This window comes from Sceloporus undulatus, chromosome 2 (assembly GCF_019175285.1).
Source record: "Sceloporus undulatus isolate JIND9_A2432 ecotype Alabama chromosome 2, SceUnd_v1.1, whole genome shotgun sequence".
NCBI lineage: Eukaryota > Metazoa > Chordata > Lepidosauria > Squamata > Phrynosomatidae > Sceloporus > Sceloporus undulatus.
In genome coordinates this window covers 1,819,609-1,831,517 of record NC_056523.1, presented here as the reverse complement: position 1 = coordinate 1,831,517, position 11,909 = coordinate 1,819,609, and the positions used below count along the sequence as shown (strand labels likewise).

Here is an 11,909-nt window from a genome sequence, read left to right as displayed (position 1 = left end):
ATTACATCATTAGATCTATTACTGCTCAGTAAGTCCATAATGATGCTAAGAAAAAGGGCAGTTTGGCTGTGCCTAATAATAAATTGTATTATGAGGCCTGTTGGTTTGTGTGGTTGAAGGAATTGATATTGCTTAAGGATTACAGGCTTTTGCCATGGGTAACTCTGGTATGATAAAGTTAAGGCATATGCCAGATTTAAAACAATTTATTAGAAAGGTTCTTCAAAGAATTTGCTAGAAATATAAGCAGACTTTTTCCTAAGATAACATTAGAATGGATTAAAAATTGGAGCTGGCTGTTTTATGATGATCTTTTGTATTTTGAACAAGACAACTGGAAGTTTAAATCAAGAAAAATGCTTAAGGGAGGCAAAGATCATAATAGGTTTGCTTAAATACAACATAATGACAGATTTAGTCAAGAGAAATACAGCAATAGAAGTTGGAGAAAATGAATTCACTTTAGAGTTGTGTAAAAATGATGAACGTGTAATTTGTAAAAATGCATAAATGGATTTTGAAGCTTGAGATGCATGTTGAACCTGTAAAAGAGTACTTGATAAGGTGGGCCCAAAATTTGGAGCATAATGTGCAAATGGATGTATGGGGGGAAATGTGGCTCAAAGATATAAAAATTACTTTGTGCGGAAATTGAAAAGAAAAGCTGTAGAAGAAGATGTACAGGGTGTACTTAATCCCAAACAAGTTGTTGCAAATATTTAACCAGTGTTGGGATATCAACTGTTATCCTCTGGCCTGAGAGGGACCCAGCTCCACCAGGGATAGCCTGAAGGAAGAGACTCCTCCCTCCTTAACTGTCATCTTCTGGCCTCAGGTCATATGGAAGAGGGAGCATATTGTTTTCTGCTGCTGCTCCAGGGACTAGGACCCAGAACAATGGATGCAAGCTCCAGGAAAAGAGATTCCACCTCAACATTAGGAGGGACTTCCTGACAGTAAGGGCTGTTTGACAGTGGAACATACTCCTTCCTCGGAGGGTGACAGAGTCTCCTTCTTTGGAGGTCTTTAAGCAGAGGTTGGATGGCCATCTGTCACAGGGGATGCTTTGACTGAGAGTTCCTGCATGGCAGAGGGTTGGACTGGATGGCCCTCGCGGTCTATGATGAATAGTTTCCCATAGAGAACCATTGGAGAATACTTGACCATAGGGATGCAGGGTCAAGCCTTCAATGTTTCCCTATGGGCATGTATTCTGCAATGATTCTCTATGGGCAAGTATGGTTTCTCTATGGGCAAGGTCTATCCTGAAGAAACAGAGCCCTCCCTCCATTCATCTCTCCTCAGAGGGAGAGATGAACAACAAGACTTGATCCCTTCCCCATCACTATTCCCTCCTCCTTTTGTGTCATGTCTTTTAAGATTGTAAACCTGAGGGCAGGGAACTGTCTGAATAACTATCTGTAAGCCGCTTTGGCAGCCTTTAGGGCTGAAAAGTGGGGTATAAAATACCATAAATGTGATTTCCCTATGGACAAGAACTGTCATTTGTTTTAGTATGTCCTGATTTCTTCTCTGGAATGGGGTTGGACTAGATGGCCCTGGGATCTTGCCCAATGTTGTAGCTCTATGGTTCTGTGAGCCACAGCCCAACAAGACAAACTGGTCCCTTGTTGGAGAAGGACAAGAAAAGTGTGTGTGGAAGAATGCTTTGCAGCCAACTCAGCGTGAAATTAATTTGGTGGGGAAGATCACCCCACAATCCAGCACCAAGCCCCACTCATTTCTTCTTCCCCAATTTGAAATGCAGAAGGAAATGGGGGAAGTGGGAGGAGAGAAACCGGGACATTTTGAAAGCAGCTGAGAAAGTGGATTGACCCGGACGGTTTCTATTTCTTCTCCTCCAGAGACTAGGACCCAGAGCAATGGATTCCTCCTACAGGAAAGGAGATCCCACCTCAACATTAGGAGGAACTTCCTGACAGTAAGAGCTGTTTGATGATGGGAGACGCTGCTGCCTCAGAGTCTGTGTGTGTCTCCTCCTTTGGAGGTTTTTAAACCGAGTCTGGATGGCCACCTGTCAGGGGGGCATTGATAGTGTATTGCTGCATGGCAGGGGGTTGGATCTTGTCTCTACCAACTCTATTTTTCTTTCTTTCTTTCACCAAATGTAGTACCAGAGGGAGAAATAACATGAAAATAATAGAGATAAATTCACAGGTCTCTTCCAGATAAAAAAAGACAGCTTCCAGACTCTCCAGTCAAAAGAACAGCTTTTATTTAGTGGGGGAAAACATAACAGACAGATGTGTGACTTTTCTGTCAGGTCTGAAGTTTAAGCACACAATAACACTTTTATAGGTGTACGTTAAAGTCCCTCCCCATGTGTAACATGACAATTAGCTATGATTTCCCACATTTTACTATGGCCATAATGTAATGCCTCAATGTCTGGCATTTGGCAGAAGACCTGGGAATCTCTTCTTTCTAGTCCCAACAGCCTTGGCTTCAGAATTGCACCAGTAGTTGATACATAACCATATTGCTAACAACTAAGCCTCTATCTAACAAATTTAATAATATAGAAAACTCTATTAACCATCTGTACATATCTAAATATATATCTGTATAAAACTATATAACAAAATAATCACATATCACATTACAGTCTTATAACCTATCTTAAATTACTACTACTACTACTACTTGGGCTTTTCTTAGCTTTGTAATATTAGCATTCGTTCTATCTTTTTAATTATTCTTACTGCTTTCTTTACATTTATATTGTGCTTGTCATTATAAATCTAAAATGATTGTAATTTATTTTCTTTCTTGTCCTACTTTAGCTTTACCTTCTGAGTACACTTTTATATTTCATCTTTAACTCTTTATCTTATACATTCATACAGAATAATCTTTCTTGTTTGATAAGTCTGCCTTTTTCTTCAGATCTCTATCTGCTTCAACTTCAAATTATCATCTCTTTCCAATATTTTCCTAAAAATTCAGAGGAGTGTTTTCCGAGGGTCTGTGAAAGGGCTTGCGACCCACAGGTTGAGAACTGCTGCACTAATGGGTCATCCCAAGTCAGTTTTGCCATCATCAGACCACCTTTCACAATCCAATGCATTGATATCATTTCTCTCTGTGGAGGTTCTTTGTGGTGTGTAGCCATTTTAGAAGCTCTTTCAACATACGATGCTTTCATATGCTGTGATGATCCTTGGGGTCCAGCAGCCACACAGCCACCCTGTTCTTGGCTCTTAACCCCAGGGGATCCCTTTACCTTCCTCCTAGAGTCTTAGGTCTCCATTCCCGCTCCCTGCTGAGCTGAATGAGACCCCTTGAGATCTCCTATTCGCTGCCACCACCGAGTGAATTCCCAATGACTTCCCTTTAGCACACACTAGGACTTGCTAAAGACTCCTTGTTTCCTTTCCTTGCTAACTTAAGCAACCAAGTTAGGGACGTGTACAGGAGCAGAGACAGCGGATACCTTTAAAGAAAGTTATTTATTCTAAATAACAAACTAGAGCAAGAAGATATCATTCATGCAAAGCCTCCTTGCCTTGCAGGTACAGAATGCATAGTTACAAGCTGTTCATTTCAGGCAAGCTATTAGATAACATAACAAAAGCCTAAACGCACTAGCTAACACATTTCCTAGCTACTCACACAGTGATGGGATTTGCAGTCCTGGTTGAGTTTTAGATGCAAGGAGCTGGCTCTCATCGCCTAGCTCAACTTGCATCCTTTAAGCCTGCTCTCTACAGGCTCACAGCTGGTTCCCAAAACAAACACAAAAATGGAGAACAAAGAACACATGGTTCCCCCCAAGAGATATAAAAGGGAGACAAAGGACCACATGGAGCCCAAGGCCTTTTAAAGGTTTCTCATGGAATGTTCTTGAAAAGCCCGTCCAGCTCTGCTGATTGGTCAGTTGGACCTTACGTCAGCTATGATGTCACAGCTCATTAGCATGTGATGTAAGCTCTCATTAGCATGTACCTCCCCCCAGATTAACTCTTTGTGGTCTGGAAGGAGTCCTCAAATGATTGGAGGCCCCAGTCGTTACATATGCCCATGCAGATTCTTTGATGTTTACTACAGGTTCCATTCTAACAGAACCGCTTCTCATTTTCTGTGCAACTTTATGGTTTCTCTCCTGTGTGGGTTCTTTGATGGGAATGTAGACTATCACTCCGACTGAAGCTCTTCCCACATTCCATACATTTATATGGTTTCTCTCCTGTGTGGGTTCTTTGATGGGAATGTAGACTCCCGCTATAACTGAAGTCCTTTCCACATTCCATGCATTTATACAGTTTCTCCTCTGTGTGTGTCCTCTGATGTACATTTAGATGTCCACTTTGACTAAAGCTCTTTCCACATTCCAGGCATTTATATGGTTTCTCCCCTGTGTGAGTTCTTTGATGAGAACGTAGTTTTCCATTGTTAGAGAAGCTCCTTCCACATTCCTTGCATTGGAATGGTTTCTCTCCTGTGTGGGTTCTTTGATGTACATGTAGACTCCTGCTATAACTGAAGACCTTTCCACATTCCATGCATTTATACGGATTCTCCTCTGTGTGAGTTCTTTGATGAGAATGTAGTTTTCCATTGTCAGAGAAGCTCTTTCCACATTCCAGGCATTTATACGGTTTCTCCCCTGTGTGGGTTCTTTGATGTGAACTAAGAATATCGTTCCTTATGAAACTCTTTCCACATGTCATGCATTCATATGGCTTCTCCCCTGTGTGGGTTCTTTTATGTGAATTAAGGCGCCCACTGTCACGGAAGTTCTTTCCACAAACTATGCATTTATATGGTTTCTCCCCTGTGTGTGTTCTTCGATGCAAATTTAATTGTCCAAGGAGTCTGAAACGCTTTCCACATTCCAGGCATTTATAGGGCTGCTCCCCTGTGTGAATTTTTTTATGTAAAGTAAGAAGGTCTTTCCTTGTGAAACTTTTTCCGCATTCCATGCATTCATATGGCTTCTCCCCTGTGTGTGTTCTTAGATGTAAACGTAGATGTCCATGTTGACTGTAGCTCTTCCCACATTCCATGCACTTGTATGGCTTCTCACCTGTGTGGGTTCTTTGATGTATATTTAGATTTCCACTCTGACTAAAGCTCTTCCCACATTCCATGCATTTATAGGGCTGCTCCCCTGTGTGAATTTTATGGTGTGAATGTAGATGTCCACTCTGACTGAAGCTCTTCCCACATTCCATGCACTTGTATGGCTTCTCACCTGTGTGGGTTCTTTGATGTACATACAGTTTTCCATTCTCACTGAAGCTCTTTCCACATTCCATGCATTTATACGGTTTCTCTCCTGTGTGGATTCTATGATGCAAAATAAGTTGATTTCTAAACCTGAAACTTTCCCCACAGTCCATGCATTCATAGGGTTTCTTCCCCATGTGAACTCTCATGTGTACTTTGAAGGGTGATGTACATTTGAATATTTTGCCAGACAGGATGCTATATTTTTTTCTTCAGGATTTGTCTGGGAGGGCAAGAGTTCTACCACTGCTGAAAAACAGGCTGTTTCTTCCTCCCACGCTTTAATTGGTTTCTTTTTTGCTCTTTTGCACCTCTTTCATTTCCACACTCTTTCTTCCCTACTAAGGGCTTGGTTGTTTTCTGTGACACCACTGCTAGCTCCCTACAATTCTCATTCTCCTGATTGTGACCTGATTAAGGAAAAGAAAGAAGAAGTCATTAGGAGTTGAGCCCCAAAACCGAGGAGTATGATTAAAAAAGAAGAGCTATTCAATGTGTACAGCAAATATTTTATCTAAAACTAACAATAAGCACAATAAGCACATGTGAAATGAAACAACCAGGTCAGGTAAAGAGAAACACATTGAACCTTCCAGAGACCACTTGACAGCTTCTTACAAAATGCTTCAAGGAATGAGATTTTCTTGCACTGCCCTCAACCTTTCTTATAATTTCCAATTTTGGTGCCTAAACATATGGATCTAAGCTGTTCAAAACATGCTGTGGGTAGCTGATGAGTGAGGTATATCTCTCTTTCATCTCTGTTTGCTTGAACATAGAATCACAGAATCATAGAGTTGGAGGAGACCGCAAGGGCCATCCAGTCCAGCCCCATTCTGCCATGCAGGAAATCCAAATCAAAGCATCCCCGACAGATGGCCATCCAGCCTCTGCTTGAAGACCTCCAAGGAAGGAGACTCCAGTACACTCCTAGGAAGTGTGTTCCACTGTCGAACAGCCCTTACTGTCAGCAAGTTGCTCCTAATGTTGAGCTGGAATCTCTTTTCCTGGAGCTTGCATCCATTGCTCCGGGTCCTAGTCTCTGGAGCAGCAGAAAACAAGCTTGCTCCCTCCTCAATATGACATCCCTTCACATATTTAAACAGGGCTATCATATCACCTCTTAACCTTCTCTTCTCCAGGCTAAACATCCCCAGCTCCCTGAGTCATTCCTCATAAGGCATGGTTTGAAGACCCTTTACCATTTTAGTCGCCCTGCTCTGGACACGCTCCAGTTTCTCAATGTCCTTTCTGAATTGTGGCGCCCAGAACTGGACACAATATTCCAGGTGGGGCCTGACCAAAGCAGAATACAGTGGCACAATTACTTCTCTTGATCTAGACACTATACTTTTATTGATGCAGCCTAAAATAGCATTGGCCTTTTTAGCTGCCGCATCACACTGTTCACTCATGTTCAACTTATGGTCTGCTTGGACTCCTAGATCCCTTTCAGACGTAGTTTCATTCAGCCAGGTGTCACCCATCCTATATCTGTGCATTTTATTTTTCCGCCCTAAGTGCAATACCTTACATTTCTCCGTGTTGAATTTCATTTTGTTAGCTTTGGCCCAGCTTTCTAGTCTATTCAGGTCATTTTGAATCTTGATCCTGTCCTCTGGGGTATTAGCTATTCCCCCTAATTTGGTATCATCTGCAAATTTGATAAGAATGCTCCCAATTCTGTCATCCAGGTCATTGATAAAGATGTTGAATAGCACTGGGCCCAGGACAGAGCCCTGTGGGACCCCACTGGTCACTTCTCTCCAGGATGAAAAGGAGCCACTGTTGAGCACCCTTTGGGTTCGGCCAGTCAACCAATTACAAATCCATGTAACTGGCCGAACCAATTACAAATCCATGTAACAGTTGATGAATGCTCAAGCAGGAATCCTGGAGGCAGATGCTGCTTACCTTGCCAGTTGTAGGAAGGCCCACATGGCTATAGCAGAGCCAACCAGAGCTAAATCCCACTTTTCCACAACTTACAGCCATTGCTTAAAGCAGATAACACTGCTGCTACACAAAAGGGAGAGCCTGTGTCCTTTTTTGTAATCCCCCCCCAATGCTGATGTTGCTAAAATATTTTCAGGTACTCAGAGAAAGAGGATGCAAAGAGTCATAATTTTTATTAAGGAATTGGATGAAAAAAGCAGAGCAGTAACAATAGCAAGTACATTTCTATACTGCTTATCAATGAACTCTTACAATGCGTAAGCCAATTGGCCCCAACAAGCTGCATACTAATTTTACCAAGCTACGAAAGGATGGAAGGCTGAGTGGACCCTGGAGCCCTGCAGGATCAAACTCACAACCTTGTAGCTGTGAATGGCTGTAGTACTGCCCCACCAGGGCTCCATTCAGAGGGCATGCTTATCAAATTTGCTGATGACCTTAATAGATTAGAAAAAAATAAAAGGCATTCCCTTGATATTATAATAATAATAATAATAATAATAATAATAATAATTTGTTTTATTTATATACCGCTATTCCAAAGATCATAGAGGTGAACAGCAAGTAAGCTAATTAGCAAGTAAGCTAATTTGCCCCCAACATTCTGGGTACTCATTTTAGCGACCTCAGAAGGATGCAAGCCTGAGTTGAGCTTTGAATGTTTAGTCATAACTGGCTGTACAGGGTGGTGCTTATCTAAGGTGTTAAGATGCTACACTTGGGGAGAAAAAATAACATGTACAGATATAGGGGACACCTGGCTTGTCAATAGTACAGTGCGCCTACATCATACGCGGGCACACTATACGCGACTTTCAGCTTATGGTGAAAGCTGCATGTCAGTAGTGGCAATGGCGCAGGCCCATGGCACACGCACTGCGTCACACTGCAATGAGGCTCAAGCAGTCACGGTATTTCCTTTGCATAGGGTGAGGGGGGGTCCAGATCAGATCCCCTGTGTAAGGGAAGGGCCCACTCTACACACAAAAAGTGGTCTAGGAATCCAAACAGACCACAAGCTTAAGCATGAGTCAACAATATGATGCTGCAGCTAAAAAAGCCAATATGAGTCTGAATCAATAGAAGTATACTTTGTAGCTCAAACAAAGTAATTGTACCATTCTATTCTGCTTTGATCAGACCTCACCTAGAATACTGTGTCCAGTTCTGGGTATCAAAAAGGTTGTTGACAAGTTGGAGTCTGTCTAGCAAAGGGTGACCAAAATGGTTAAGGGTTTGGAAGCTATGTATTTCTGCATGGCAGAAGAAGGAGACTGAGGAACTGGATGATGCCTTTCTAGAACAGATAACCACACATTCAGAAAAGAGAGATGTAGTAGTGATGGGCGACTTCAACTATCCTGATATTTGCTGGAAGTCAAACTCAGCCAAATCCTCAAGGCCTAACAAATTCCTCACTTGCCTGGAAGACAATTTCATGGTCCAAAAGGTGGAAGAGGCAACAAGGGGGTCAGCTATTTTGGATCTGATCCTAACCAACAAGGATGACTTGGTTAATGGGGTGCAAGTAGTGGGGTCATTAGGTGGAAGTAAACATGTTCTCCTGGAGTTTGTTATACAATGGAAAAGAGAAGCCAGGCAGAGTCAGACACGCATCCTAGACTTCATGAAAGCCGATTTTAGTAAACTAAAAGAAATACTGAGTGTGATCCCATGGTCAGAAATACTAAAAGAGAAGGGAGTTCAAGATGGATGGGAGTTTCTTAAAAGGGAGATACTGAAGGCACAATTTCAAACTGTTCCAGTGAGAAAGAAAAACGGGAGGTGTCTCAAGAAACCAGGATGGATGACTAAGGAACTTTCAACCGAGATCAGTTTGAAACGGAAGATGTATAAGAAATGGAAAAAGGGAGAAATCACAAAAAAGGAATTCAAAGAAATAGCAGGCATGTGTAGGGTAAAGTCAGAAAAGCTAAAGCGCAGAATGAACTCAGGCTTGCTAGAGAGGTTAAGAACAACAAAAAGGGCTTTTTTGGATATGTCCGCAGCAAAAGGAAGAAGAAGGAAACGGTAGGGCCACTGTGGAGAAGATGGCAAAATGCTAACAGAAGACAGAGAAAAGGCAGAATTACTCAAGACCTTCTTTGCCTCAGTCTTCTCAGAAAAGGCAAAGGGTGCTCAACCTGAGGATAATGGAACAGAGGACAGGATAGGGGCATTTCAGTACAGAATAAGTAAAGGGATAGTAGAGGAACACCTTGTTAATCTAAATGAATATAAGTCTCCGGGATCAGATGAACTCCATCCAAGGGTATTAAAAGAACTGGCAAATGTAATATCGGAGCCATTGGCAATAATCTTTGAAAACTCCTGGAAAACAGGAGAGATCCCAGCCGACTGGCGGAGGGCAAACGTTGTCCCCATCTTCAAAAAGGGGAAGAAAGAGCATCCCAACAATTATCGTCCAGTTAGTCTGACATCAGTACTAGGAAAGATTCTGGAGCAGATCATTAAACAGAGAGTCTGTGAACATCTAGAAGGCAATGCCATAACCACAAAAAGTCAACATGGGTTTCAGAGAAAGAAGTCATGCCAGACAAACCTAATCTCTTTCTTTGATAAAATGACCATCTTGGTAGATGAAGGGAATGCTGTGGATATAGTATATCTTGATTTCACTAAGGCCTTTGACAAAGTTCCCCATGACATTCTTGCAAAAAAGCTGGTAAAATGTGGGCTAGACAAAGGAACCGTTACATGGATCTGTAATTGGTTGACCGGCCGAACCCAAAGGGTGCTCAACAATGGCTCCTTTTCATCCTGGAGAGAAGTGACCAGTGGGGTCCCACAGGGCTCTGTCCTGGGTCCAGTGCTATTCAACATCTTTATCAATGACCTGGATGACAGAATTGGAAGCATACTTATCAAATTTGCAGATGACACCAAATTAGGAGGAATAGTTAATACTCCAGAGGACAGGATCAACATTCAAAATGACCTGAATAGACTAGAAAACTGGGCCAAAGCTAACAAAATGAAATTCAACAGGGAGAAATGTAAGGCATTGCACTTAGGGCAGAAAAATGAAATGCACAGATATAGGATGGGGGACACCTGGCTGAATGAAACTACGTTTGAAAGGGATCTAGGAGTCCAAGTAGACCACAAGTTGAACATGAGTCAACAGTGCGATGCGGCAGCTAACAAGGCCAATGCCTTGGCTTGGGCCCAGGTTGCTTGAAGGACCGCTTCTCCCCATATAATCTGCCCCATACTCTCAGGTCAGCCAGGAAGAATCTGCTGGTAGTTCCAACTGTGAAATATGTGTCTACCTCACTAAGGGCCTTTTCTATAATGGCCCCAAAAATCTGGAACACTCTTCCCGATGAGCTCCGCTCCATCACCTCCCTATATCTCTTTAAAAAGAGACTCAAGACCTTCTTCTTCCATCAAGCTTTCCCCAATGTGGCCCCCCCCTTTATATATATGTGCATCATGGATTGGATCATCAGCTTAACTGGCTTTAACTTGGTTAATTGATTTTAATTGTTAATTGTATTTGTAACTTATATAGTTTTAATGTTATGTATTGCATTGTCATTTTATTGCTGTATTGTTTTTATTGTTGTATTCTGCTAGTTCTGTACACCGCTGTGATCAATGCGGAAAAGCGGTATAGAAATAAATTTTATTATTATTTATTATTAATGCGATTTTAGGCTGCATCAATAGAAGTATAGTGTCTGGATCAAGAGAAGTAATAGTGCCACTGTATTCTGCTCTGGTCAGGCCCCACCTAGAATATTGTGTCCAGTTCTGGGCACCACAATTCAAAAAGGACATTGAGAAACTGGAGCCATGTGTCCAAAGGAGGGCGACTAAAATGGTGAAGGGTCTGGAAACCATGAAGCCCTATGAGGAAGGACTCAGGGAGCTGGGGATGTTTAGCCCGGAGAAGAGAAGGTTAAGAGGTGATAATGATCGCCCTGTTTAAATATTTGAAGGGATGTCATATTGAGGAGGGAAGAAGCTTGTTTTCTGCTGCTCCAGAGACTAGGACCCAAAGGAGCAATGGATGCAAGCTCCAGGAAAAGAGATCCCAGCTGAACATTAGGAGGAACTCCTTGAACTCCCTGGGAGTGTAGTGGAGCCTCCTTCCTTGGAGGCCTTTAAGCGGAGGCTGGATGGCCATCTGTCTCAGGGGACGCTTTGGCTGAGAGTTCCTGCATGGCAGAACAGCCTTTGCGCTCTCTTCAACTCTATGATTCTATGGCTGGATGGCCCTAAAGGGTCCCTTCCCTCTCTAGGGTCCTCTGTCTTCCTTCAGGGAGAAGGAGGAGTGGGGCTGGAAGGCCCTTGGGGCTGCCTTCCTGCTCCGGGGTCCTAGGCTTCTGTGGGGGTCAGTTCTCCTGCCTTAAGGGGAGGACCAGGAGTCCTTCGTCCTTTCCCAAGGGCCCCTCGCCCTTCGATTCCAGGGACCGCCTGAGGCCTGGCTCCCTGCTCTGATTCCCGGCGCTGAAGCCCAGATCCCTCAGAAAGTACCTTTGTTGCTCTTTCTTGACCCGTTTTCAATCCTCTCCTGGAAGAAGGGGCCAGGCCTCCCGCGCCACCATTTCTTCCTCTCGTTGTTGGACTAAAATAACAACACCTACCGCTCTAGGAATCTGAGCGCGCCTCTATTATACCCTTGGAGGACTGAATGGAAGACGCCCCGCCCTCCCCTTCGTTGCTCTAGGAATTCC

General features: G+C 43.0%; 2 protein-coding genes across 6 annotated transcripts in view; both read right to left on the bottom strand.

Moving 5' to 3' along the window:
- LOC121922948 (zinc finger BED domain-containing protein 4-like) overlaps positions 1-11,909 on the bottom strand; it is a 152,303-nt gene that overhangs the window by 53,155 nt on the left and 87,239 nt on the right. The gene's annotated exons all lie outside the window — the stretch shown is intronic.
- On the bottom strand, positions 2,221-11,825 carry LOC121922999 (zinc finger protein 420-like). Its single transcript, XM_042453056.1, has 2 exons — positions 11,710-11,825; positions 2,221-5,660 (listed from the first exon to the last, which is right to left on the bottom strand). Exon 2 carries the CDS (start codon positions 5,397-5,399, stop codon positions 4,110-4,112), a length of 1,290 nt encoding a protein of 429 aa, XP_042308990.1. The 5' UTR covers positions 5,400-5,660; positions 11,710-11,825; the 3' UTR covers positions 2,221-4,109.